This window comes from Serinus canaria, chromosome 18 (genome assembly GCF_022539315.1).
Source record: "Serinus canaria isolate serCan28SL12 chromosome 18, serCan2020, whole genome shotgun sequence".
In the NCBI taxonomy this organism is placed as follows: domain Eukaryota; kingdom Metazoa; phylum Chordata; class Aves; order Passeriformes; family Fringillidae; genus Serinus; species Serinus canaria.
Window position 1 is genome coordinate 6,224,969 of NC_066331.1, and position 27,913 is coordinate 6,252,881.

Here is a 27,913-nt window from a genome sequence, read left to right on the forward strand (position 1 = left end):
GTTTGTATTTGGGCCCATGTCAACAGAAATGTCATGAGAAATAACAGCTGGATAAATTAGGCTCCAATAAAGTTAATTATTATTTTCATGTCAGTGTTTGTACCATGGGATCCACAGGACATACATGCTAAGATCTGACCTCAAACCTTCTTCGTAGTGACTGACAGCCTGGGGCCTAGGGACAAGGAGAGATAGCACTTTGTGGGCAAACCATGACTTGGATTTCATCCAGTTTAATGGATAAAACACTGGTTTAAGTTACTGAGTTTTCACAAAGCAGGTGACTTTGGAATGAACACTGAATACATGACTGAAGACATGATCAGCATGGACAGGAATGAACCCACCAGCTCCAATTCTCACCTACAGCCACCACAGATCAGATAAAGAGTCAAGGCCCTCCATGTCCTTTCCTAACAACCCCTAGAGTGCCTGTTTTACAGGTCTCAACTGCACAAAGGTTTTAGCACATGGTTCACTAACTCAGGAGACTTGGTCCTGTTTGATCTTTGATGATGCTATAAATACAGAAATGGCCAAACCCACACAATTCAGGCTTATTTCCCAGAGTCAAATCTTCATTTTTGATTATAAAAAAATTACCACTGCAGAGGAAGCCAACCCATGGTCCCCTAGTGGCACAAATCACCTCAGCATAAGACAAATAAGATTATAAACCTCCCTCTGTGGAAGAGGGAAAAAAAAGTACCCAAGTGCATGTTTCAGTTAATCTTTATCTTTCTGTCCATAAGTAAGCAAAGAGTTTACAGTGCAAGTTGATTTCCACAGAACAAGGATCAGACTCCAAACACCAAGAAACAAACAAAAAGGCTTCCAGAGGAACTCACAAAGAAATAAGGAAAAGAGAGAACGGAAGAGATCATGAGAACCAGCAGATCCATGGGAGGGAAGAGGCAAAGCACATGAGATATGGGAGGCCCCATCCCAGCTGTGAGGTGCGAGAGCCATACAGTCAGAGTCTGGCCCCACCAAACCACATTCTTTTACATGAGATTTTCCATGTGAAACAGAGCCCTCACCCTGTTTACACCTGAACACAGGTGGGGTCAGGATGGGAGTTGTGCTGGGTGGCAAAGTGAGTTGGAGATGAGAGGCAGGTGGGGGAATAACCTCTCTCTATTTCACATATTTCTTGTCCTTCAGAAAACCATTCCAATTTTATTTCACTTTCTACTGGCCTGGGACTCCATTCTCTCTCAGTGCTCAGAGGAGGAAACCACCTGACTACAGGCCAGTGGGAGCCAGCAGCACACTGGAGCAGCTCTCTGGGATAGGATGGTCCTGCTGTTCCCATTGCAGCTGCAAAGCTTAAGCCAGGGTTACAAGTCACAGAGTGTGTGTCACACTGTCCTTGTACTTAACGTGACAGACCTGTTTCCATGCAGTGATGCCACTGGGCCTAATCTCTGGCAAACACCTCATGGCCAGTAATCCTCACAAGAGCCTGAATAAAAGAGCACCAAGGATTATGCTTTGATGGAAAGGCCTCAGTTCATGACAGAACTCCTCACATTTCTCTGCCTAAAGACCACGTGGATCTAAGACAGCAGCCTCTCCCAGCAGAACATAAAATTTGACTCAAACCTCAGAGCGTCTGCACTCACCAATGTGTAACCCCACGATGCTGAACCTAGCCAGCAACAGCAGATCTCCCACCAATTTCCATTCTGGCTCCCCAAAATTTACACATGCTTGGGACCCAATACATTCAAGATCCAATAACTTGGTCAATAAGCAAAATGCCCTGAAGAATTCAACTTTGCCTCAGCATTCTCCACTCCCTAATGACATGGAGATGCTTTTCCTTCTACAGCTTCCAAATTCCTCCTAAAACTTCCCTGAGTGCTTCCCTCAAACCCTTGCCTTCAAAGTAGTGTGCAAAAGACCCTTCTGCTTCCTGCATTGAATCAGCCTGCTAGGCAAAGATGGAAGGATATGGTTCCTTTCAAACCCAGGTGACAGTGTCCTTTCAGCCAGTGGGAGAAGACTCAAAAGAGTTTAAGTCAGGTCTCTTCTCCTTGCTCTCACTGAGCCAGTCCCTTCCTCCCTGTGTGCTCACATGGATTAAACAGGGCTTTTAAAAGTAAGACAGGCTTCTTTGCAACAGTCCACCATGAAGGACAGGCTGCTGGGCCTGGAAGCCAAGGAAAAACTTCTGAGCCACACCAACAAAAAACTTCTCAAGCAGCTTTCCAGGAAAGGACTAGAGAGATTCAGAACTGAGCCACAAAGTTCTCCTTCAACATCATCTCATTTCATTTAGGTGGGAAAGACTTCCCTTTATGCAACTGAGACACCAGGGAGACACCTGCAGCCAGAAGGGATGCCCTGGAAACTTTATGGAGCTACATGGAAGTAACTGCAGTTTCCAAACCCTGTCTCCTGCAGGAATAGCAGCTTCTCCCTTTGCACCAAATTTACAGCTAGTCTTTTTCAATTAAATGCTGACTCTGACAAGGGCAAGGACAGGGTCAGATTGGTTTCCAAACCACATCCAGAAGCAAAAGAGTAACAGAGGAGCTAAGAACAGACTGATTTCTAGTGCAACCACAACAATGGACAATCCCTTAGATATCTTTAACTCAAGGTTCATGGTGAAGGGTGAGGGAAGAGAAGTAAGCTGGAGGGAGGGATGCCCAAGCAGGTCTCGATTAAAGCTTTAAATGACAGGGAGGTAAATGAAGTGATTGTCCTTTTGGTCTCTCAGCTGGACGTGAAATGCAGGAATAGCTGTGATGAAGCAGCACGCCACAGTCCTTAGATCCAGTGTATTTCTCTCAGTAGAGGTAAGTGTTCTCTTCAGACCCGTTGAATTTCAAACAGCTTAACATCTGTGTCATACCAGATTGGGGGATCCACATTCCTGAGAGAGAAAGACAAGAGCCACTTTACTCCCTGTGGCCAGTTACATAGAATTCAAATCTCACAGCGATGACTACAGGAACTGGCTGCACAGCCCTCAGCTTTCAGCTCTGCATAAAAGGAAATCACTGGTTGAGAGACAAAGCACCTTACAGGGATGACAGTATCTACAACATCCCACAAAGCCAGAGCTTTGCATAAAATCCTGCACCAGACCCTCTGGGCACCTTTTCTATTCCCTGCTGCTGCCAGCTCCCAAACAAGCAGCATTCCCAGAACAACCCCCTTCATGTCACCCACTCAAAGTTTTGGAGTGGCTAATACATCCCAGTCTCTTCCAAGGAAAAAACATCTTTCTATCCTGTAATTATGAGATAACCCAGGGCTGGCTGAGGGCATGCAATTCTCTCTGTAGGCCTCCCAAAAGTCCAGCTGGTTTACCTCAGATAAATAACTCCCCACATGTAGGTGCGGAACCACATGGCAGTGCCCGAGTTTGCCTGGTACTTGCGGATGAGGATGGGGTGAGGCACTGGCAGCAGCCCCACCAAGGTGCCATGCTGCAGGAACTTGAGGATCTCCGACTCATCCGTGAGACCCCTGCCAAGATACAGACCAGGAACATCCTTAGCATGTCCCACAGACACCTCCAAAACTGCTGCAGCACAAAGGACCAGTCCAAACACAGATCTGAGCTGTTGCCCAGAACACACCCCCTCTCCTCTGTAAACAGAGTGGAGAAGGGATCAGACAAACAAGATGTTTAGCATGCCAGGTAACAACTCTACTGAGCCCAGGATGCTTTCAATCAAACTTTACAAGGTTTCCCTCAGAGGTCCTCCAAATTCAAACTCTGCCAGCCTCATATTGCTCCTTAAACACCACACAGCCCTTCCTTTCCAAAAATGTCCTTACTTGTCAATACAGATCTTCTCCACCTGAGGGACCAGCACCTGTAAGAGCCGCATGATTGTCTGCAGGGGGAGCTTTGACTTCCAAGACATCACCTGTGGGCAGGACAACAGCAGGGAAATCAGTACACTGCATTAGCAGGTTTTTACAGCTGTCTCCACAATCTCTGCAACAAATGAAGTTTACAATAATCACAAAGCTGGTGGGTGAACTGAGTGCACAGGAGCCATACAGTAAATCCTGGAGCATTAGAATTATGAGGCACCCAATAAGACCAGTGGGGCATTGCTTTGAAACAGGTAAATAAAATATTTCTTTGCAGATATCAGTAAATTAAAGTTCTGGAGCTTTGACCTCAAGTGCCTGTGAGGAAATGCTGCACTGGGAAAGCCTCTGATGGCAGGGAAGGGGCAGAGTGTGTGAGGCATTTCTGCCACAACTCTTTCTCATTACTTATTTCCTGTGTCCAGATGCCCTTACCCAGTCAGGAGTTGGAGTCCACTGTCCAATGGAGGATGCACTAGAGAGACGCCTTCGATCCCGCCGGGAATGTGATGCCTCCTATCAATAAATATTATTTTTAACAAATAAAAACAAACAAATGCAAACAATATTTAAGAGTAAGAAATACAATCCATTTTCTGCTGATATTCTCCCCAGATTTTCTAGACCACTACTGGGAACGACAGCTCAGCCTGTCTCTAGAACATGTCAAACCCACTCAACCTTCATTCACCAAACCCATGTGCTCTCACCCAGAGAGTGGCAATATTTGATGAAGCTGGAGGACCCTGTAGAAGGTCACAGCTCCAGTCACTGTTGACACTCTGCTGGAACAAGCCACAGTGGCAGAGTTAAAACAGCACTGACAAGAGACTGTTCAGAGGAATGCTTCTTTCTTTTGGCACAGAGATGATACAGCTAAGGGCCACAGATTTTTCAGCCTCTGTCTATTGAGTATCTCTGATTTTTGTGTCCATTCTGGAATATCTTAAAAAGCATTTTATCTAGGGCAGCCTCCCAGCAACTCCTATCTAATAACTCCTTCCTCTTGAGGAATGACACACTCAACCTAGCATTCCATATTCATGGTGGGAAGGAGGGAAGAAAATAACCCTCTAAAATCACTGTCAATCTCTGCATAAGGTGAAAACAGAGAGGCTTTTTCCGTTAGCAATGCTCCCTCACCATTCACTGCTACAGCACAGAGCTGACTTTTCTACAAAACAAATGGGCACAGCACTTCCTTCCAACAGCCACCCTGCAGCTCCACATAAATGGACTCACTCACTCGTCACCTTCTCAACCAGAAACAGCCAGCTTGGGGTAGAGCTGTGCCAGAGCTTTTCCAGCTGGGGAGCAGCTTGAGCCAGCTGCTGGACACAGATGGAAAGACCCATGATTATGTTTCATGGGCTGCTGGAAGAAGATCTCATTTAATGACAACATAATTAATTGTGTGCTTAAGGTGTCTTGCTAGCCACAGGCTTCACCTGGTACCAGGCAAGGCCAGGAAGGGTAAGTAAAATTGGTCCTGGAGTTTTTGGGATTTCTGTACATTTCAATTTATTCAAGGCCACTCTGATGGCAGCACCTCAGCCCAGCCTTCATGGGAACACATTGTTCACAGCACCAGCTAGTTAAAGATTCTGGTAGAGCTCTCCATCCCAAGGGAGATGAAAAAGAAGCAGCAGTAAGAATCTGAGTTGGAAACATCAGGATCAGGAGGTTTCAGGGACATCATCTGGCAATTCTGCACTCACTGCTCTGTCACAGTCTTCATGTTGGAGAAAGCTCATTCAAGTGCCCCAGCTCTTGTGTCATTGCATAAACATGAAACACCCAAGATGATCCAGCAGCCCTTCTGGACCACATTGTGCCCCAGCACCCTGCACGTGTGCACACTGCCTTTAATGTGATGCCCTTCTTCAATGGGCCACCAGACCTCTTCTTCTAACCCCTCATTTTTGTTCACTTCACACCTAGACCTTCCCTGCACACCAGCATCTGGCCTTACCCCACTCCAGGGCTCCCCATCACTCAGGGCTGCAGGTGGGTTTCCCTCTGGTGACAGCTGGGAAGCCTCAGGCTCCAGTGAACGCATGGTCCCATCCTCTGACACCTGGGACTTCTCCGTGAGCTTGTCAATCCCTGTGTTCAGAAGAGGAAAAGTTCAGAGACACAAGTTAATTAAATAGGTTTAAAAGCAGAGGGCTCTTCTCTGCCCCACTATGCACAGACACCCTATGTCTCTGCTGATATTGGAAAAGAAAGAACAACAAGAGAAGCAAGATTTAGCTTTGATTTCACAACCCCGAAGGACTTTTTCTCTATGAAAATGCTCCCTGAGGAGGACAAAGAACACAGGTTCACATGGACAGAGTTAACCTGAGACAACAGGTCAAGATTAGGACAGATGGTCATGTGGACACTAAGTCTGAGAGGACAGAAACTCAAGGCAGTTTGTTTGTGATCAGCTTGAGCCAACTGATCTGAAACTCAGACTGAAAGGCAGTTAAGTTATTCACAAATGTAAACTCTTTATCTCTCCACACCCAGTGAAAGGGTGAGTCCACACCATATCCCACAGAGAAAACAAACCTCTCCTGTCCCAAAAGTAAACTAAAGCTCACCTGGAGTAGCCACCAGACTGGTCTTCAGCGTCCCTGGCTCAGCAGGGGCAGCAGGACGTGACCCTTCCATAGAGACCCCGTCCTGGGAGTTGGTGCGAGAAATGGGTTCAGGGTTTTTCTTCTTGCGCTGCAGCCCCTTCTGGATGGACTGGGAGTCGGTGGGCAGGTTGGCCAGCTGGTGAAAGACATTCCGCTTGCGGATAACAGCATAGACCAAATTGGAGTTCCCTGGGAATCACAGCAACAAAACAAGCAGAGAAGTAAGGCTCAAGAGCTCTGCCAACCCAGCGCAGCTCACTGGGTACACAAAGCCTGACTGCTCCCACCCACAAAAGCAGTGGCACAGGAAAGAAAGAGCAGAACTCAATATCCTCTCATCTGTTACAAAGCAGTTCAGAAAATTCAGTGAAATCCTTCCTAGGCTGGAAAGCTGACAATAAATGGTTTGGTGAGGGATATTCAAACAGCTGAGAAGAAAAATGACAGTTTAAACCACATATTAGTATCTATTTTGGAAGAAAAGGTTACTAGTCAAGGTTCAACATTCTTCCATCTTCAAAAGAACTCACAAAACAAATCAGGGCATTTAATCTGAGGAGGCTTAAAATAGCAAAGCCAAAAGGTCAGAATTCTCACTGCCTGCAAGATGGCACAGAACAGAATGAAACCATCCTCTAATATAAAACACAAATTACACCCACAAAGGCTGCTTTTGGATTTGGCAATTGCCACATGCAAGATTCCCATCAGGGAAGCAGAATGGCCATTCTTGATTTGCAAATTTAAAGCAAAACACTAAATTTTGACCAGGTTTAGGGACCTTAATTATTCATTAGGCAAAAGACTATTATGCTATTAACAGGGAAAGCATGAGGCATTTCTTGGAAAGTAGCAAATATCAGAACTTTCTTTGGATGAGGTGATTTGGTCTTCAGCCCCCAGAGATCTGCCAAAGCAGAACTGAGAGGCACTTGAAAGTTGTTTTGTCCCATCACCTACACTGCTGAGCAACATGAGCAGTTTTACAGTAATATCCAGCCAGTCTCAACTTAGGAGTTACACACTCACTTTTTGTTTCTTTTCCTCTCTGTCCATCTCACCTTCTGCAGGAGAGCTGAGGTTATGCTGATAATTAGCTGCCATCTCATTTTGTTCTAACCAAATCTGCCTGGGCCAGGATCCAATGCTGATTATCTACTAACCCAACTTCTCAGTCCAATATAGCTCATTTCTACACTTCTCACCTCCTCTCATCTCCTTGGACTTCCTCTGAGCTTCCATCTGACATTCTCTTGGACTAAACTAGTGCAAACCCACTAAATAAAGCAGTCTGTTACCATCAAACTGGTACTGAATGATGTTGTTGAAAACTTCCAGCAAGAAGAAAACAAGATGGTGGTTCTGGACAGCAGAGAATAAGAACCAGGTGGTGGAAAAAGCCTCCAAGAGATGTAGTAACTTGTTAGCAGCCACCATGGAGAGAGACTTCAGGTATGGAGACACTGTGGAAAGCAAAGCAAATGAAAACTAGAGAATGAACCAAGGTGTATATATTCTCAAAAATACACTACTAAAAATGTTGCCTTTATGACCTTCCCACCCTTGCACTTCTGAGAAAGCCTCATGGAATAGCTGAGCCAAATGGTTCCACCGAAACATTTCCAAATACAAAACAAATGAAACAGAGATATTGCCTAGTAAAATGAGGCATTGCTGCTTTTAGAAGATTTTGTTTAGTCTTACACTAGTAACAGCATCTCTGCTGTGCCTCCTGAAAAGCTTCACAACTGGAGCCACCTGGGCACTCACTAAGTCCAAGGGAAGCACCACCACTGTGAGGAGGTGGCACTCCCTGCTGGAAAAGGACAGTACTGCCAACTACCTTCACCAGGCCTGCTGGCAAATGTCCTGTTGCGCCCCAAGGGAGCTCCATGACTCCCTGTCTCTCCTTCTGCCCCATCTGACCATGCAGGCAGATCTTTCCTGCACTGGCCAGTGCCCTCCAGCAGCAGGGGAGCACAGAGAGGGGCACAGGGAGAGGGAAGTGAGAGCACTGTGAGCTGTGGTTTCTCCCCCCACACAGTACTCACCATTCACAACGATGGTGAGCAGGCAATCGAAGAGGGGCTGCAGCCGCTGGTGCCCACTGGTGATGATCTTGTGAAAGACCTGTGGAAGGAAGGAGCTCTTGAGCAAGGCAGTAACTTACTGAAAGCACCCTCTCAACCAAAACCAGTGCCACCCTTACACTAATCGCCTCCTGACACTATTCCTACCTAGGCAGGGCCCTGCACACTCCACAATTACACAGGAGGGGAAGGCTGCTCTCACTGCAGACTTGTGCTCCAGGAGTACAAGCTTTCATTTACAAGGAATCCTTTGGGAATGTGATATAAGGCTCTATAACACTGCAAACAGAAACTGACTGTGAGCTGTTTAACAATGTTCAGGCAGACTGGGACAAAACTAAACCACCAGGAAGTAAGAGACACCTTCACCTCCAACAGACTTTGACTCTGAACCCTTATGATAACTGCTTGAAATGCCACAGAACTAATCATTTTTCATTTGATTTTACTGCAGACTTCTAACTCAAATGTTTGTCCTATTTTTAACTATATCCTAAGAATTGGAAAGATTCAAGTGCCTTGTAACCAGTTCAGACATTCGCAATCTTGGCCTTCCCACCTTTAGCTGGCATGTCTGTAAAGTCCTAAGCATAATTAAAACAAAGAGATGATCTGAGATTAATGGAATGCAAGACCAAAACACACAGCACCAAGAGCAGTTATAGTAGGCAGGTTTCTTCCTATTCCTTTTAATAGAAATCTCCTCTTGGAGATTTATGAGAAGCTGCTGAGAGCTTCTTCTCTGGCAAATGAGAACGTGACAGAAGGGAAGCACCTGAGGCTTGTATTGCAAAGCACACGGCTGTTCACAGGCAGTGTTGTGGGCAGACTGAAAGGTCAATGAAACTTGCAGCAACCCAAAGCTGTAGAGCTGAGCTTGGTATCACTGTTGTCCCCACTGACAGATGTGCTCCACACACCTCTGTTGCCTGGGACAGAGCCAGATCTGCCTTCCCTACCAGTAGAGTAGAGTAGAGTAGAGTAGAGTAGAGTAGAGTAGAGTAGAGTAGAGTAGAGTAGAGGGCATGCACCATGAGGAATCCTGTCGTTTGGGATCATATAATGCAGATGGATTGCACCTCATGCATATGCACCCTACCAGACACATCACCTCAGGTTAACAGTGCGCGTCCCATACACTTCCTAGCTATTCAGTGGGCTTCCAGTTTAGGGAGGGTGAGTATACTGAAGGTGCACAATTATTTGTGGAGCTAGGAGGGTTCAAGAAGTGCTGGAGCTGTACTCACTATGATGAGCAGATCTGCATGTGTCCCTGTGAAGACAGGGATGTCCATAGGCACTCGTACAGAATACGGCTTGTTCAGTCGCACCCCAAAGTTACGTTCCCCACTGAGGAGCAGGAGGATAAAGACCCCAATGTGCATCAAGCCCACTCGTGCTGCAAGGAGAAAAAACAACAGAAAAAAATGTCACAGTGAGGCCAGTGAAATTCTGTGAGGGGCAGTGAGGAGAGAGGAGAAACGCGATGGGACTGATAAAAAACTGCACAGACTAAACCATCCTGATAAGGGACATCCCACACAGTGCTCCCTTCATTGTCAGCACCAGTGTCCTTTCCAAGTACATCTGTGTTAAGTCTTATCAGTGTTAAGTCTTGGATGCTTTTCTTCATTATGTTCTTAATGTAAACCTATCATCATTGTAGTGAAGATCTGACTACTTCTCTCCACCACACAATGATGCAGTTATGCCTGATTTACTCCCATAGCAAAGCAGATTGGTAATTTTCCCCTCTTCACTGGATCCGGGACACAATTTTCAACAAGAGGACTCAAACAGTTAACACATACTAAGGAAGGATTTCCCTTCCCTATATTGCAGGATAGATTGGGTCCTACCCTTTACAAACATTAAAACCCAATTAATGGGACAACTCCACTCCATGTCTGTACAAGGTCAGGAACACACATTCAAAATGCTGTCAACTGGTAGGGAGGAAGCATCTCAAAAACATTCTAGCTCAACTGTCAAGCACAAATTGTTCTGAATATTGAAAATAACCAACTTACACTGGTCTGCTCTGGCATCATTAAGAAAATACAAGATTGGGACAAGAATGTCCAGAACATCACTGCTCTTCAGCACAAAGAAGAGGAATTTCTGGAAGAAAAGGGAGGATTTCAGACAATCATAAGCATATACTGTGCACCATCCACAGGACTCAGGACAGGCAGTCTCTAGTTAATCAGTCTCTCAAGAACATTAGAAACGCTGGTGTCTGCACTACCTCATCAACTCCAGTGTTATTTGTAGAGTTATTATAATACCTGTTGCAGAACCTGCTTCCAGCACAGACCTTCAGGAGCTGCAGCCCCTCTCCCAGGCTGTCTCTACAGCCAGACCCCCAGCACCTGCATCAGAGGGGCTGATGACCACAGCATCCCAGAGCCACTGCCAACTACCCACCACAGCCCTTCACCAGGGCTTGGTCCAGCCAGAGTCACAACAGCCTAGCTGGGGTGAAGCTCAACAAGAAGCAGATCCGCACCTTGTTGAAGTCACAGAGTTTCCAGAAGAGGACAAGGAGTTCCTGATGGAATTGTATCTTCTTGGCAGAGTTTGGCAGGTAGGTCTGGACCAGCGGGTTTGATAACAAGCGAGCCACTCCTTTCAGGATGAACTGGAAATCCTGCCAACAGATCAGGAAAGAGACTGTGGTGGGCCAAGGGCTAATGCAATCAGCATGAAATCAGACAGGGAGCAGTGCAGGAAGGAACATGTTACCTCCTCCCGGTGTATCCTTGAGAGGTAATTCACAAACAGATTGTCTGGTCCAGGAGGCTGCATTCAAAGAAAAGGAGGGAAATGCTTACTGGCAAGGTATATTCAGGAAGTTAGAGTATAACCATCAAGGTTTCTCACTTCAGCTTTCTGCTCTGAATAATCCAGCTTTAAATGCAAAGAGACAGAGCACTGCGTGGAATATTAAAGTCAGGGGCTTTTCACTTACATGCTCCTGATTTAAGTCAAGTCAAATCTAGTATTTTGGTCATGTATAGGTCTTTAGTGACCACAGGACTGAAGCAGGATTGGAACAGAGAGAGCAGACTGCAAGGGGATCAGCAGTGCTACTCAACAAGCAGTGCTGAGTCCTATAGCTCAATATTCAATACCAGCTGCTGTGAGAGGACCCCAGTGAGTACAGGAGAGCAGCAAATACAAATTCCAGTATCACTCACATCCACATCATCCATGGCTGTGCCAGTGGTTGTGCCATCCACAGTGGGGCTTGAACTGGTGGAGCTGTCATAGTCCAAGGTGACAATCAGCACCTGGGCCGCCTCCTCCACCAGCGGCTCACGGTAGTCAGAGAAAAGCAGGTGATTGTAAGGGATCCCATAACCCACGGGGTCATAGGCACAGACGACGTTCAGGAGCGAGGTGAAGAGTGGGAGTGCATGTCTGAGGAGGAGAAAATGTTCTCAGAAGGTAGCAGCAGGAAACAGAAGGCACTGCCTTGGAGAGAGACAGGCATTTCTCTCCACAGGAGCCTGGGGCCATGAAAAAACACAATCATTTTCTCTAACCTGTGACAGCAGTCCATGACTGAGCAGCTCAGACCCAAGAGCCAAGACTCCAGCTCCCAGCTGGGCTCCTGGACTACAGCTGAGAGGGGAGGGGAGGTGAAAAAGGCCATGTGGGCTTCCAGAGAAATCGTGCAAAATATGAAAACGGGAAAGGACCTCAAAGCTCTCTAGCCTCTGGAAAGACAAAACTATTTCTTCAGCCTCCAGCCAGGTTTGTACTCCCCTACGGTGAGTGTCACCTGAGGAACTGGAAGTCCCAGAGGTACAATTTCACTAGAGGGCGGCATTCATCCGCCACCAACACCACACCCCCTTCCCAGGAGAACAGCAGGGAACGGGACCTGCCACTTCCCACAGGGCAGGGATCAGTCCTGCAGCAAACTCCAGTGGGCACCGTGCTCAGACTCTCCTTTTGCTGCTGAGGAACACATCTCACTAAGCAGAAATACTAATGGGGTGCATATGAGGCAGGGACAAAGTAAAAGAATAGCCCCAGAATGCTGGAGGTAACAAGTTCTATGGTTACCCATTACCAAAACACTCCATGGAACGGATTTGAAAATATTTCTCCCCCTGGCACCCAGGGCCCCACCCTTTACCCTCACCTGTTCTCTGTAGAGCAGAAAAACTGTACCCAGGGGTTGGTGTTGCTGCTGTCTGAGGAGGGAGGCAGGTACATGGCCTCAGAGAAACAGGTCAGCAGCAGCTTCAGCAGCTCCGTCCTGGAAGGAGAAGTAAAGGCCTGGAGCCATTCAGGAGCAGTGACTGGGCACAGGAGGCACAATCACCACAATAACATGCAAGGAAGGCTCAGTCCTCTCTATAAAGTCCTTCTGAGAGAGAGCTAAGCCCATTTCATTTCCTAAGCCATACTGCTGTCACTGGTACAAAGCTAAACAGAATTGCTGCCTTTCAAAAAAGAAATCCAGTACAGAGCTCCTTGGCATTTCCAGAACAGCAGTGTTTACCCAGTTCCTGCTGCAGACAGTCTGACTCCCACCTTATATTACGAAAAGCTTCTCAAAAGGTCAGCTGGCTTTTTTTCCGTGTTGTTACCTCGGAAAGGAGCAAGCAGAAAGCTCCTAGGGAATCATGGATACAGGCAAAGAGAGCTCATCTCCCCCAGATCTCCATTTCCTGAGCCCAGTTTCTTTCCATTTGGCCTTAGCAGAAGCTCTTACCTATTCAAGTCATGGATGTAGTTGGGCTGTGGAGAATGAGCAAAGCCCACTCCTGCCTCCCAGATGTACTCACAGCTGTCAATGGAGTGGATATCTTCTGCTGTGTCCTGTGGGAGAAATAAGAGGTTGAATCACAGAAGGCAGGAGCCAGAATTGGCAGCAATGGTGGTACATCCAAGGCAGTTCAGCCCCTCTCCAGAAAAAAACAGCAGAGAAACAACCAGACAATTGAACTGTATAAAAGCTCCCCCACAGACCTGAAAAAGCAGGTGCTGATGTCTTCAAAGAACTCAGCCTTTGCAAGCAAGGGATAAAACACAGAGATAAAAGTATTGTGCATGATGGAGGGAGCCCACATTTCCAGCCATAATTTTAGGGCTGACTTCAGTGGGAATATGGGTCAGTCCTGTGTCTCCTTTGCCCATGGTCTCACAGTTCTTCCTCTTTACTCAGTGGTACTTCAGCCAACATCCACCACAACCTGTATCTCTGCTCTGCCATGAACAGAAGTTGGTGGTCCCCTCTCTCTGCTCTTAAGCTGCAGTCAGACCAAGCCCAGAGAGGAAAAGTCAGCTCAACAAAGACTACAGAGGCTGCAGGCATCAGAAGGGCAGCCAGCAGCAAGGAACATAAATCATTCACAAACTCAGTGTCTAATTCCACTTGCCCAGAATCCTGAAAAACCAGTCTGGCTGCTGCCAAGGGAAAAATCACAGGTGCAAGTGGTGGGGGGAAACTCTCTCAGGAAAATCCATTGTCACCCTGACTTGTGCAATCCATCCCAGGTGACAGCACTGGACAGGAAGTCCATCTGTTTTAGCACCACTTAGTCATAGCACATGGGCAGCTCTGATCCAACCTTGCCCCTTCAGCCCCAGGTGAGAGATTTCAACTCTCTACTACTTAGAAACCCCAAGCAATCAATTTAGTACTCAGATTTGTCACAGAATTTTGCAGCCATCAAATACACCATGGTTTAGCATACTCATTTTCAACTGGTATCAGATCTATCCCAAAAAGGAGAACTGTTTTTTTTTTTTTGTTTCTAGACTGAACCTACAAAAAACATTGAGAGTCACTTGCAGGGAGAAAGGAGGGAGATGCACCACAATCTGTTCTCTGTTCTTAGCACACCTGGTAGAAGATCCCTGCTTCAGGAAACTCCTCTGAGGTACAGACAGTCACCACAAGGATGAGAACATATTTAGATGTCCTTGCTGACACTATACAAAGAGGGAGAAGAGGTGGAAAGACACAACAGAGGCCAGCTACTCATTCAGATCTCAGCACATGTGAGCAGGCAAACAGCTGCTTCCTGCCCCAGAATGGACCAAACTGCCAGAGAGAGGAACGGGTGCTAAAGGTCTCTGCTCTGCTGGCAACAACAGAAGAGCAATTGTTTGCCAGCATAACCACCTTTTCCTGAGGGGTAAGCTGTAGTGTGGGGGTAGTTGCCAGCCACTCCCTTTGAGACTCATTCCCAGAACATCTGTTTTAGAAGGCACAGACACCATACTATGAACCCAAAACGATGATCAATATTACTCCCTGTAGGATCAAGCTCAGCAAATCTGCATTTTCATGCCTGCAGGAAGCTGCTGGAGTTTCCCAGGGTCCCCCCACCATGCAGCTAATCTGCCTCTACGCAGATAAATTCATGATTCAACTTCCAACTCACCACCGTGCTCCTCCGGTGGCTCTGCACAGTGAAGTCAGGACAAAAGAGCAGATCTGTGACAGCGAGGAGCAAGGACTCAGCCAGTGGCCGGGCATTTTCATCATCTTCATCTCCCTGAAGTGACAAACAGGACAGCATTGTCAGTTCAGGGTAAGCAAAGAGCACACAGTAACACCAATATGTCACAGCACAAGAAGATACACTCCCCAAAAACACATAGGGAGGCAAGACATTACACAGGAACAGGAGGGAGCAAAAGAACAAAGGAACAAAAACCCAGACAGTACAGGAAAGAAATTTTCCCCCAGGTGGTGCTGACTGAACAGGAACAAGCCCTTTAATAGCAGCAAACTGAGCAGACAAAGGCTTGGAGGTGTCAGATAAAAAGAAGAGTAGCACTGGGTACACCTTGCCAGGTGTCTTGGCTTATTGAAGACAAAAGGAAAGAGAAGCATTGACAGAGAAGATGGTTTTACATTCATGAAGGAGATGTCTCCATGCAACATATGGATGTTGCATGGAGACAGCAATAGAGAGAAGCCAACCAGCAGCAATAAGGTATAAAACACCTCTAAGTTCTTTCTGCATGGACTGCCCAAAACCAGAAGTGACAGTACAGGGTGAGGCTGTGTGCATCAGGCAAGGGGCTGACCCAGCCTGCCGCGGCAGAGTGAGCACAACAGCAGAGAGGATTGTGCCATCTCCAACATTCAAAGAAATCTCTCCAAGCACGCATGGCTACTCCTCTGCAGCTGTTGCCACGGGAAACCTTGCCAGATCCTGCCTGTCAAAGAGCATCCTGCCTGGGAAGCCTTCCCACCACACACCGGTGCTGGAGGGAAAGGCAGAGAGCAGGAATGGCAGGAGTTTATCTACCTCAGCCAGGCCTCTGTCAGCCTGAGCACAACAGACAGCTCTTCAATCACAGCAGGCAGCTATGCAGATAATGGTCTGTGTGGCTCTGAATCCATCTTGGTGACAGCAGGGAGGATACCACAAACAGAGCCCAGATGTAAGAACAGGCACAGAGAGGATGGATGGAGCCAGCAAAGATGCTTAGACTTGTGCTCACAGTCAGAGGTGAAATGACAACAATTAGGGTCCAAGGGGATTTCTTTACCAAGAGTGATCTTTACTAAGAGTATCTCGACTGCCAGAAAAAATGTCCCCGCAGGCTGCAGGTACCACCACGTCCAAAACAGTGACAGACAACAAACCAGTAGATCTGAACACAATACAGACTCCCATAGAGGTGGGAAGAGCCATGGCTCCAGGAAGCTCTGCCATCCATCACTCCATCATGAAGCAGGTGAAGCATAATCACAGAGATATCTACTAAGCGTCCAGGCATACCGTTGTCATCAGTTTCCAGACAGAAATCAGCCACCAGACAGCAAAGCTGTTGCCCCAGATTAGATGTGATCCCGAACATCTCAATGATGTATTTGTTATCCCAGCCTTACAGGTTAAATGCACGTGGTTAAATGACTGAGCACACCAAACCACAACAGCTCCACCCACACTCAGGAGGGTTCCCAACACAGCACACATGGACTGGGCTGCATCACTTTCGGGTGACTCCACCACTCTGAGACTGAGAAACTCTTTTCTAGCAGCTGAACAAAGTGGAAAAACAGGAATAACAGCAGCCTGGCTGGATCAGAGCACCAGGCACCCCTACATATTCCTTCCCAAAACAAGTTCCTCCATTGTTAAGCCTCACCAGCACTCCCTGGCCCCTACAGGGATGAAAGGACTGACAACCACCACCCTCCCAATCGCACAAATCACAAAGCACGACTAGCAAAGACTTCCCTTTTCATCACCTAGAACTTCCTTTTGATGTGCCTTCAGGCAAACCAGATTAGAGGTGACAGGCAGAGACAGCAAAAGGTGCCATTTTATACTGTACCAACCACTGCCAACCCTTCATAACTGTCCCCAAAGACACTGCACTGCACTTAGACTCAGGAGAACCACATAATTCAGTACAGCAACACTGACCTGCATATCAGAAACTCATAGGAGAGGGCTCTCTATGCACAGAGCAGCTGCTGAGGGAGCAAGCAGGCAAATACATACTCCTGGTATAACTCAGCTGTGCTCTCAGTGCTGCTATTCCTCCTATTTGCAGAAGATCCTAAAGCACCTTCACCCTGTTCCTCTGAGAGATGCAAAAGAGCACTATTGTGCTTGCTCTCCAGACAAAGAAATGTGGGGAGGCTGAGATACTCCCCAGAGTTATGGACTTCACTGACAGAGCCAGAAACAGAATCACTCTTTAACCACTCTTGCTCAGCTGTGGGCTTCATCTCCCAGGTTAGGCCTCTGGCTAAAACTGTATCACTCAGCTCATAAGCAGGGTATTGAATCATGATGCCAAGAGCTTCTCTGGCACTGTTCATTTTAAATGTGACATTGTAAAATCAGCGCAAACAACACCCTGTTGCATTTTGATTTGAAACTTATATCAACTGTAATTAATGGAACAAGGACATTTCAGTCTAAGAAAATCATATAGCCTTTACTACAGCTCTCATATTCACTAAGAGTCATACCTCCAGTTGTACTGGGGAAGCCTTTCTTCACATATCAGTGCACTCCCACAGCTACACACACAAGTGAAATATCCAGAAGATGCAATGAGAACCAAAGAAAGGGAAAGAATTTAGAAAGTGTTACCTAATTTCTGACCACATAGAAATAATTGGAATAAAGCTGCCCCCAAATACCCATAGTGTCTCCTCACTGCAGCCTCCCCATCAGCCTCCAGAAAGAAGAATGAGTGACAAGAGACAGACCCCTCCTCGGCCAGCCCCAGGGACAGTTGACCAGAAGAAACCTCTCCAGTCTGGGTCCTCAAAGATGTAAGGCAGGATACGGGTGAGGAGTCGACAGCAGTTCAAGACAATTTGTCTTTCCTTCTCCGTGTGGCAGCCACTCTCTGCTCCCTGCACCAGCTTCTCCACAGCCTGAAGGAAACAAAACCAAGGAAGGCAGCATTAGCCTGGGCACAAGTTAGCAAGAGCTAGGCAGGTCTGTCCTGCTAGTGATAGCCTCACACAGACTTATAAGCATCTTGGGAGTCCATTTGCTCTCAGTTTAATGGCACAGTTGCTGTGTGAAACTCTGTAAAAAACAGGGTTAATGATTTTAAACAGACCTTCTTGAATTTCTGCTGTTCCACTGCAAGAGAACTCAAATTCCAGGGTTAATCCATGCAGCACATGTGTGGTGCCACGTGAGACAAACAGCCAAAGCACCAGAAGGCTCCTTCCAGCACTGCTCCATGACACCAGACACTGAAAAGGGCAGATGAGATTAATCAGCTGCAGCAAGTACACGAGATGCAGGCAGGAAGGACCAAGGCAGCAGCACTGTGCTGCATCGAGGGAGGCGCTGGCAGAAACACACAGTCTGACAGTTCTGTCTGTGTGATTACAGCAGGAACCTCTCCTGACTCAGGAGGTGGCAGCTAAGCTGCTGCCTGTGTTATGTGTAGCGATACAGCCTCCAGCAGCATCTGTCAAGGTCCTGCTGCAGAAGAGGGTGGCAGCCCAGGTTTCTCCACTGCCCCTGTGAACAGGACTGCTGCTCTGGAAAGAGCTTCTGGGCTGAGACTCTGCAGCCCATCCAGTGGCTGCTGCAACTGCCAGTGGAGGGTCACTGGGCTTTTCAGAATAGATGTGGGTCTCACCAGGCAGCAACTACAGACATAGGAGGCAGTGCAGAGGTTTTACCCACAGACAGAAAAAAGCACGGCTGCCCCCACTTGCTCTTACTCCCTGATCCCAAGGGGAAACAGAGGGGAAATGAAAGCCAAAACATTTAACAAGGATTTCACCTTGCTGCTTTTTAATTCATGAGGTCATGTGTCCCTGCTTATTTTTATGGCAGACTGCCTGGGTCACTGACTCTGCCAGCCTGCGTCACTGCATTAATGGGTATTAAAGTGCTGTTTGTCCCAGCCTGTCACACACTAACTGAGCTGAACGATTTCTTCAGACACACTTATGACTATACAGCCTGAATCTCCAACCATGACTGTAAATGACATTTCTTCACAAACACACAGTACTGCTAAGTCCAGTGGCACATTGCATATGGCACAAGTCAGGGCTCTCAGACTGGCAAAAGCAGTGCTAGAGTGGGCTCCTATGACACTGATATCCCAAGATCTACAGCTCATGCATAAACAGTCCTGCAGTGACAAGGCTTCCAACACATGTTTCCAGTCAGCAGAAGAGACCATACTTTAGTTTTGGTTTTGTAAGAAAGAAAACATGAGTGTCAAAGGGGTTACAGATCTTCTAAGCCCTTCTCAACTCCCAAATAGCTCATTGCCAGAGGGCAATACCAGGGAAAAAACATTGCAGTTTTCCTCATGTTCATATTTTTTCTCAAGTATCCTCTACATGCATCTGTCTACAATTCACAGTCAGTACCTTCACTATGATTCAGTAAGTCTCATTCACATATTGTACAGGAGGAAAGAAAAACAGGATGGCAGCAACTATTTAAAACTGGAAAAGTGCCATTCCAAATGTTTTCAACTACAAATTCAAGGCTACTCTTGGCATGGCTCAAATCAGGAGCATTGTTTTCACCTGCACTTTCTCAGGCTGTTGCTCACCAGCCTGAGAATTTGCCAAATTTGGCAGGGTAGGAAATGCTGTTCAACGTCTCTGTGCTCCATACAAGGATGTGATAAAACCAGAAGCAGCATCAGGAATGTTCTGTTGTCACAGCAGAACGAAGAAAAGTCTTAAGATCTTCCTCGAACTTTATCCAGGCGTTTGGGCAGTGACAGTCTGCACAGCCCTCTGGGATCTCTCAGCTTGAAGCCAGACTGGTGCATGGTGAGGCACAATTAGGTGCAGACAAGGAACAGGATGTTTCAGCCTCACCACAAATATACAGCCTTGCTACAAAAACCCCTGAGCAAGAAGCAGTTTATAGATATAGAGCAGGTAAGACCCGTGAGGACAGAATGAAACATAGGAAGGGGACAAGAGGAAAAAGGCTCCAAACTGATCAAACACCAGCTATGGTCTGTCCTAACCTATGAGAGGAATGTTGAGGAACCCTCAGGAGGAGACAGGGACAAGCAAGCACATTATGTGGTACAAGGTACCTGTTATCCCTTGGAAATCACAGTGCTGTTGATCCAGGGACACCCCTGCTAGCACAGCTCCAAGGAATAAAACAGCACCAAACTTACCTTGTAACACAAAGTTGCCAAATTTGAAGGCGATTCTTCTCTCACTGCTCGGATCTCCGCAGCTGGTACGAGAGCAAAGACATCCTGCACTGAAGTGGCTGTGTCTGCCCAGAACTGGTCCCAAAAGGCATTATCCGTGGCCTCCACAGGCTGTGGAGAGACAAATGTGGTTATAGATGTGAAACTATACCATTCCATACGATCCAATCATCAGCAATTATGCCTGGCTTGGGGATGGGATGAGGCAAGAAGAGGTTCAATAAAATATACTAGCACTGTTTTTTACATGTCAGCCTCTGTTTCCAGGGCTTTGGATGATTTACCTCCCAAACTGAACATTCCTTCAGACATACAGAAGGCTTCATGTTTGTCTGCAACTGCTGCCAGTAATCGAAGATCTTCACCACTGCACGTGGGACAGGCTGTCCTTGTTCACTCTGCCACCTTCAGAGCAAGTCAAGGAAACCCTGAGTGTGCCTTTGAATTACTTCTGTTGTAACCAAAATCTTGAGGAAGTAATCAGGGACATCTCATTAGGGCACGAACAGACCCATGGAACTGACAGACCCACCTCAAAGCACTTAAAGATAAAATGTAATTGATCTTTCTGAATCAAATATTTACAGAGAACTGGACTCAGTGCAGCCAGTCGCTGCCAAAGCTTTGTTCTTAAAAAGCACTAAGTGTGCCATTCAAAGAGTAGATGAAAGAAGGAGACCAAAGAAAATCAATTTCAAACTTGTGGTCTCAGAAGCTCAGCCCCCAGCCCGGCCCTGGGAACACACCTCTTTCCACTACATTTTCTGCTAATACTTGCCAAGAGATAGGCACTGCCCAAACACAGCTGCAAGTGCTCATCCCACCCAGGGGTCCAGCTACAGGGATACATGTCTGTTTATGACAAGCAGTGTGAAAGAGATGGACCCATGATTGCACTCAGAAGAGGAAAATGTGAGCTTTCCCAGGAGTTTCACCAGCCATGGTGTGGGCATGCTCGGCAGGTCAGAAGAGCTGCTCACTTGAGCACCACCAGCCCTTGGCTTAGGGTGAGGAGGAGCCTCCTGCCTGCAACCAGCACAGCTCCAAAGCAAACAGTAGCGCTCGCTAAGGGCAATAATCAGCACCATTGGGTGGGTCTTGCATGTCAGATATGAAAGGGGCAAAAATATGACTGTGTGTTTAATTTAAACAACTCCTGCCCACTCCCAGATTCCTGGTAGAAGGGAGGAAATTTGTCCAGCTCTATACTGTGTCTAAATGCAGCTCAGATGCCACTTGGGGAAGAATGGGTCATTCACAACTCTGACACAGGGAAGTGCTGCATTGCCCTGTTTGCTATCACCTCCTGAACTAACAGGCCCAGCCCACTGGCATGTGATGTGTCACCACCACGACAGGCCAAAAAGTGAGAGGGGCCAGCTACCTCAGACTGGAACAGCAGGTTATTGCCCTGCAGCTCTTTGCCTTAATGCTTCAGTGTTACTGGTCCTAGTCCTTCCAGTCATGCAATGAACCAGCCCAAACGACCCCCCAGTCTTTAAAAACAAAACCACAAAAAAACTCCTGTGTGTTCAGACATCTTATTAAACTCAGCCCTAGTGATGAAAACCTAATTTTTTTCACCTGGACACCAAAGCAAGATCCCACCAAACCTCTTCCCAAGGGAAGAGCAACTTTTCCCAAATGGTTCAAGACCACAGGTCCTCAGAGGGGATCTGTAGCAGCAATCCAATGCAATATTCACAGCCTTTCATCTGAGCATGTGAAAGAGCTGAGCTCTTTGTAACCTGGGCATGAAAAGCTTAAATGGAATGGATATTTTGCACATCTTGTCTCTAATTGTACTCCTCAAAAAGAGCCAAGTATTTGGAAATCTGATCTATGTACTGCATGAAATACCCCACAAATCCTACATCCCATTTCAAACCACACAGCACAACCTCGTGTAGAACTGCCGCATGTACATCCTGGCTGCCTGCCACAGCCACTCCCACTGACTACAGCAAGCAGCAATTGCTGCTAATTGGGCATCATGCATAAATAATGCCTTCACTCTCATCTCGAGGGGGAGCAGAAAACCATTTCCCTCTAGCAGATACTGATCCCTTTACCTCCCACTAGCCTGAGGCCTCCTCAGAGGTTGAACACTGTTTTACAGATGGCAGCCCAACACGGACTGAGGAACTCTGACTGCAGTCCCTTGGAACAGGGAAGCACAGGGGTGATTCCCCTGAGCTGCAACACTGGATGTACAGCAGCGCTCATGTCTCTGCTGCCATCCTGGCAACCAGATTATCCTAACACACCAGTACCTTCCATTTTTAATAGCTGCAGCAAGTCAGGTCTTCATCAACAGATGGTATCCCATGTACAATCCTGGGACATGGATTCAGTACTGAGTCACTCACATCCTCACTGCCCCCCTGTTTTAATTACCAGCCTGGCATCACAAAGCTACTCAATCCACATAATATTCATCTCCTTGATAGAACATTACTGGCTGGTTTTAAGCTTGATTGTTTTCTGCATGCAGCATCTCTGGGGATCTGAATATCCATTTCCTCAGCTGAGCTCACCCAACAGACTGCATCCAGCCTCACAGAGGAGAGAAATACAGAGACCTAGATCAGCCTTGTTCACCAGCCAGGGATATCTTCATTTGGAAATGTCAAGATTTAGGTACAAGTGTTGGTACAGCACATGCTGCAGTCACAAATCCCAGAGCACTCCTAGCTTTTACAGTGCTTCAGCCGGAGAAGCTGAATCCTCAGCACAGCTAAGAAAGAGACTAAGGTTCCTCCAGCACAGTGCAGACAACCAGCTCTGCACCAGCAGAGCAATGAGGGTAAGAATTGAGGGATCAGTAGTTTGACTCTACTCTGGAAACACAACTGGCACATCCAGAGAACAAAGAATCTTCCTGACCCACACACATCTCATGGCAGAGGCTGCTGAAGGGACAGAACTGACTGGCAGAGAGACACTGATGCCCAAGCTAAGCTCCACGCCACAAGGGTGAGGTAACTGTAGAGCAGTGTGTTCCTGAGGATACAGTGGGCAGATCCAAGGTGATGTGACAGAGCGGGCAAGGAGGGAGACTTCTGCCTTCAATTAAGACCTCCCACCTGCACGCTGGCTAAACAAAGGTAAAACCAGTCATTCTGGACACCTCCATTCTTTGCTTTCTACTAGTTGTAAATGTTGCATTTCAGGTTCTTTGAAGCACACCACATACATGCTGCAGAAATTAGGAAAGGAAGACACTCAGTTTGCTAGCCTCATGCCAGTTACTGAGCAGAGAATCACAGCCTGAGCAGGCAATCCTCAGACAAACAGGATACCTCACAGGAAACAGGAAAACAGAGAGGGCCTGACCATGTCCTAAAAACAGAAAAAGCTCCCAAGGCACAGTCTTGCCTATTTGTTACTGTTCTCAGCCTGATACCAGCACCACCTTCACTTTCTCTTTTGGACATAGCTCCTCACATATTCCAGCAGTGTGCGTGTGAGTGTGTGTGTTTGTACCTCCTCCCAAGAACTCTCTGTGCTTATGACTTAAATCAAATGTCCATTCCTAACAATTCCTCCAACAGGCCCTCACTGGAGGACTGTCCAAAAACTAATTCTAAGATTGCTGCAGATCATCAGCAGAGAACCAAGGGACAAGCATCCACTAGCCTTGCTCAGTGTATTCTTTTTTTGCTTCTTGCCAACATGCCAGCTAAGCATTCCACCAGCCACGGCAGCAATCCTTTGGAGCAGGGGTTCTCCTTTATCTGGGGCTCAATAGCAGAGCCCCTTGTCCCTGCCCCGGGTTTCCAGCCAGTACTGCACAAGCTCAGATGATCTGTAACAGCAGTTGCTCCTTTCCACCCCAAACAGAACTGTGGTGTGGAATCACCATTCACACAGCACACTGTGGTGTGGAATCACCATTCACGCAGCACCTGATTGAGCTTTAGATCAGGTAACCCTGCAGGGCCAGGGATTAGTTTGAGGCAATATACACATCTTTGTACCACCTGTTTGTGCAAAAGGAAAGCCTGTGGACAGACTTATTCTAAATATGAATAACTAGTCAGATTTTATCCCTCTAGTCAAGGACAGCGCGTCTACATGTGGCTTCAGAACAATAATAACTTTTTTCTATAGGATCTTTGCAGTCAGCAGTGCAGAATCAATGAGACTTCAAGTCTACCACCAGTTCTCTGCTCTAACAGCAGAGACAGTATTGCAAAGCAAACTGTAAAATGGGATTTGTAGTAGTCTGGCAGGGAAAGACAAGGACAAAAGTCAGCTCTGCCAAGTGTTAGTTACAGCTTTGCTTTTAAGACAACTTTGCTTTTGATCAGCCTGAGACTCTTGGACAACTTAGTCAAGTTCGAACACTGAAAGAAATGGTCTGCCAGAGACCAACCTCTCTCCAAGCACAAGATGTGCTTTTATCAGACTCAAGCTAACAGCCCATTGTACTCCTGGATTTCAACACCATGGAAAAGGAAAGGACTGGGGTTTGTCCCTCATGTTTGATTCTTCCTGTCTCTTTAAATGCAGAGGCATAGCTGCCGTTAAAATCTAACAAGCCAGAACAGGGGATCAAAATTTCTTATCTTCTGGCTGGTTGCTGGCAGGAACCCCAACTGATTGGGAAAAGAAAAGGTGGTTCCCCAGCAGTTAAAGCTCCCAGACCTGCAATTGACCAGCCCTGCTGAACTGTCATATCCTCAATCCATGTTCCTCTGATCTGTTAAATAGGCAGCACTTTTATGGGCAGTTTGGGAGGGCTCACACATTCTCTATCATGAAGCACATCTGTTTTATTGTCAAAGGAACAGGCCCTACCAGTATAATGTGTGCAGAGTAATATAATATATACATGTAACATAAAAAGCCTAAAGACCATTTCTCCATGTGTGACTATAAATATACATCTGTAGCTTAAGTTAATTTATTCCTTCTGGTAATACTGCCGTTTTTAATCACTGAAATAATTCTGAAGTGATTTTTCTTTTTTAATACTCTTACACCTTTAGAGTTTCTCTTTGGCAGTTAAAAAATCAATTAAATAATTCCATTTGCATCCGGACTTGGTTCCACTTTCAAGTTCAGGGCTCAACATGTGCTGTAAGCATTCAAGTCTTATGTTCCTTACAGATTTTTTTTTTTAATGCTCACACGGGAACACTCTTTTTTTTTAATTGAGAAAAGCGTGAAGATTATAAAAATTAATTTTTAATAAAAAATTAACTTCTGTGCCAACTCTAAACCTTCACCAACGAGTGAACAGTGACTTTGGCTCAACCACTTCTTCCCAAGAGTGCCTTAGGAAGACCTCACAATGCATTCTGAGCTCACAGTTTCCATTACAGATGATTGGCAAAGGTCTCTTTGTCCCACTCTCTGTCCTAATGTCAGAGGAGAAGGCTGCAAAACAGGAGACAGGCTGCCGAGGAAGCAAAGCATGTTGTGAACCAATAGCTTGGAAGGATTTGGCTCTGTCCATTACTGCAGTCTGGTTTTGGATCCAGGATCTCATGGACCAGGAGGGTTCTGCTGCTGGTAAGAGATCAGAAGGCTCCAGGAGAGCCCAGTCATGTGTTCTGCACAAGCAAACACTGGTGCCCTTCTACAGAATGTAAATATGGGAGCGCCAACACCCCACCCTTTTCCACATGCAGTCAGTCTCACCTAGATCACAGAAACCTGAAATAAATCCAGCCAAGAATGAAGCTTTTACTCCTGCCTTTTTATTCTGGGCCCCAGTGAACCTTCTTCCCTTACACAGGTCAATAAACCAGGGGAGGGGAGTGCTCTTGCCTGGGCTGCTGATCCAAGGAATTGCCTCACAGGATTTTCTTTGTGAACAGCAGACTGGCAGAGCCCTGCAGGCCTGATTTACCACCCCCCAATCTCACTTTATAAGCACATTTCCCCACAAAGGAAGGACAGCCCAAAGCTGAGGATACTGTGAACTATTTGGAATGCAGAATAAACTTTGGAAGAACCCTTTAAAACATTAATTTCCCCACTTCTCTCTTTACCTACATTCACAACTAGTGGTTTTTAAGAATATATTCACAAAAGCCATTCTTTAGCAATGCAGATAAACGTGATACTGCTTCAGAAAGTAAAAACATATTTTTTTCCAGTCTCTTTCACAGCCTTATCCATCTATAATTCAATTCCCAGTAGCAGCCTCTGTCTCTGGAGTTTTCACAGATTTTCTCCTACCACCCTTCACCCCTTTGCATCCATACCCTTTGCATGTGAATTCATTCCCAATCATTAACTATCTTTCTGCCATGACCCCCACATTTTCTTAGCAGCCGTTATTGCCTTACTTCTAAAGGTGGATCATAACAGCTGTTCTCCATTGTAGCTCAGAAGAACACAAGATGTGACTTCTCAATAGAGCAAAATCCCTCTGCTCCTTAGACAGAAAGACAGGCTGCCAATTTTCTGCCAGTGTGCTGCTGCTACTGGGCACTCCACTTAAAACAAAAATCAGCAAGCTCCCAGGACATGCACAACATATGTTAGACCTCTAGACAGCAACCCACCCTTCGCACAGCCCTCACTTTCATTTAACTCTTTCTCCACCTCAGTCTGCAGAAATAAAGTGTGAATTCACAAGTCAGAGATGGAAACCTCTGCTGCCAACAGCACAGCTCCCAACAGCCCTTTCCCTCGGCTATTACCTAAAAGCAGGGCTAGGTTCTCCACCCATTATGCGCGGGGGTGGGAGAAAGGATACAGAAAAAGGAGCAGTGGCAAACCGTGTGATGTAAACCCGCAAGCGGAATGCATTAGGAGCTCTGGACATCCCTTATGACAGCAGCGTCTGCTCTGTTAGCACAAGACGCTGTTCAGAAGACACAAGATGTCACCAGAGGCGGTGACAGGGCCCGGCCACGTCTGGCAGCTGCCCCGGGGACCGGCCGATGCCTATCCACAGACCGGTGGCACGGTGACGGGCGCAGCCTGCCCTGTGCCCCACCGGCCCCGGCCTTCGGGCACGGCCTCGCTGGGAGAGCCTGGCCGGGGCCAGCCGTGACTGCAGCCCCGGCCCCAGACGCAGGGCCCCCTCGGGGACCGCGCACAGGAGCGCCGGGGGTGTCTCGGGCAGGGCCGGGTGTGAGGGGCTCCTCAGGGCGGCGGTTCCCGAGATGGCGCGGCCCCCGAGCCCCCCGCCCGAGATGGCGGCCCTCACCTGGGTCTTGGTGGTGAGCTGGATCACCGCCTTCCTGAAGTTGAGCTTGGAGTCGGCGCTGCCCATGGTGCGGCCCGGCTGTGGGCAGGGCCGGGCAGGGCTGTCCCCTCACGCCGCCGCTCCTCGGGCCGCCGCTGACGCCATTCCCGTCCCCGCTCCGGCGGCTCCCGCTGCCTCCCTCCCTCCTCCCGTCAAACCGGGGCTCGCCGGTCCCGGCCCTACCCCTCCTCCGCCCGCATCCCTCCCTCCCTCCCTCCGCCCGAGGCTCCTCCTCCGCCAGCCCTCCATCCCTACATCCCGCCCCGCCACCTCCCCTCTTTTCCCACCTCCTCCTGTCATCCGTCCGCCACTTCACCCTTTCGTTCTCGCCCTCCCTGTCGCAGCCCCTTCCCTCCCACACTTTTCTCCCCACAGACCCTGCCTCGTCTCTACTCACGGCAGAACATGGCTTTTCTCATTTCTCCTTCCTACCTGTCCCCTCCTGCCTGCGCTCCCTTCGCCTTCTCTGCCCTGCTCTT

General features: G+C 47.4%; 1 protein-coding gene across 1 annotated transcript; it reads right to left on the minus strand.

The window, feature by feature from the left end:
• Window positions 1–716: 716 nt before the first annotated feature.
• On the minus strand, window positions 717–27,621 carry HID1 (HID1 domain containing). The gene is made up of 19 exons (XM_009094415.4): window positions 27,396–27,621; window positions 20,186–20,335; window positions 17,766–17,936; window positions 14,965–15,078; window positions 13,287–13,393; window positions 12,711–12,827; window positions 11,758–11,980; window positions 11,303–11,359; window positions 11,067–11,207; window positions 10,588–10,678; window positions 9,805–9,956; window positions 8,519–8,597; window positions 7,766–7,930; window positions 6,429–6,656; window positions 5,813–5,946; window positions 4,276–4,356; window positions 3,799–3,890; window positions 3,325–3,483; window positions 717–2,884 (listed from the first exon to the last, which is right to left on the minus strand). The coding sequence occupies exons 1-19, from the start codon at window positions 27,459–27,461 to the stop codon at window positions 2,821–2,823; spliced, it is 2,391 nt and encodes a 796-aa protein (XP_009092663.1). The 5' UTR covers window positions 27,462–27,621; the 3' UTR covers window positions 717–2,820.
• Window positions 27,622–27,913: the final 292 nt, after the last annotated feature.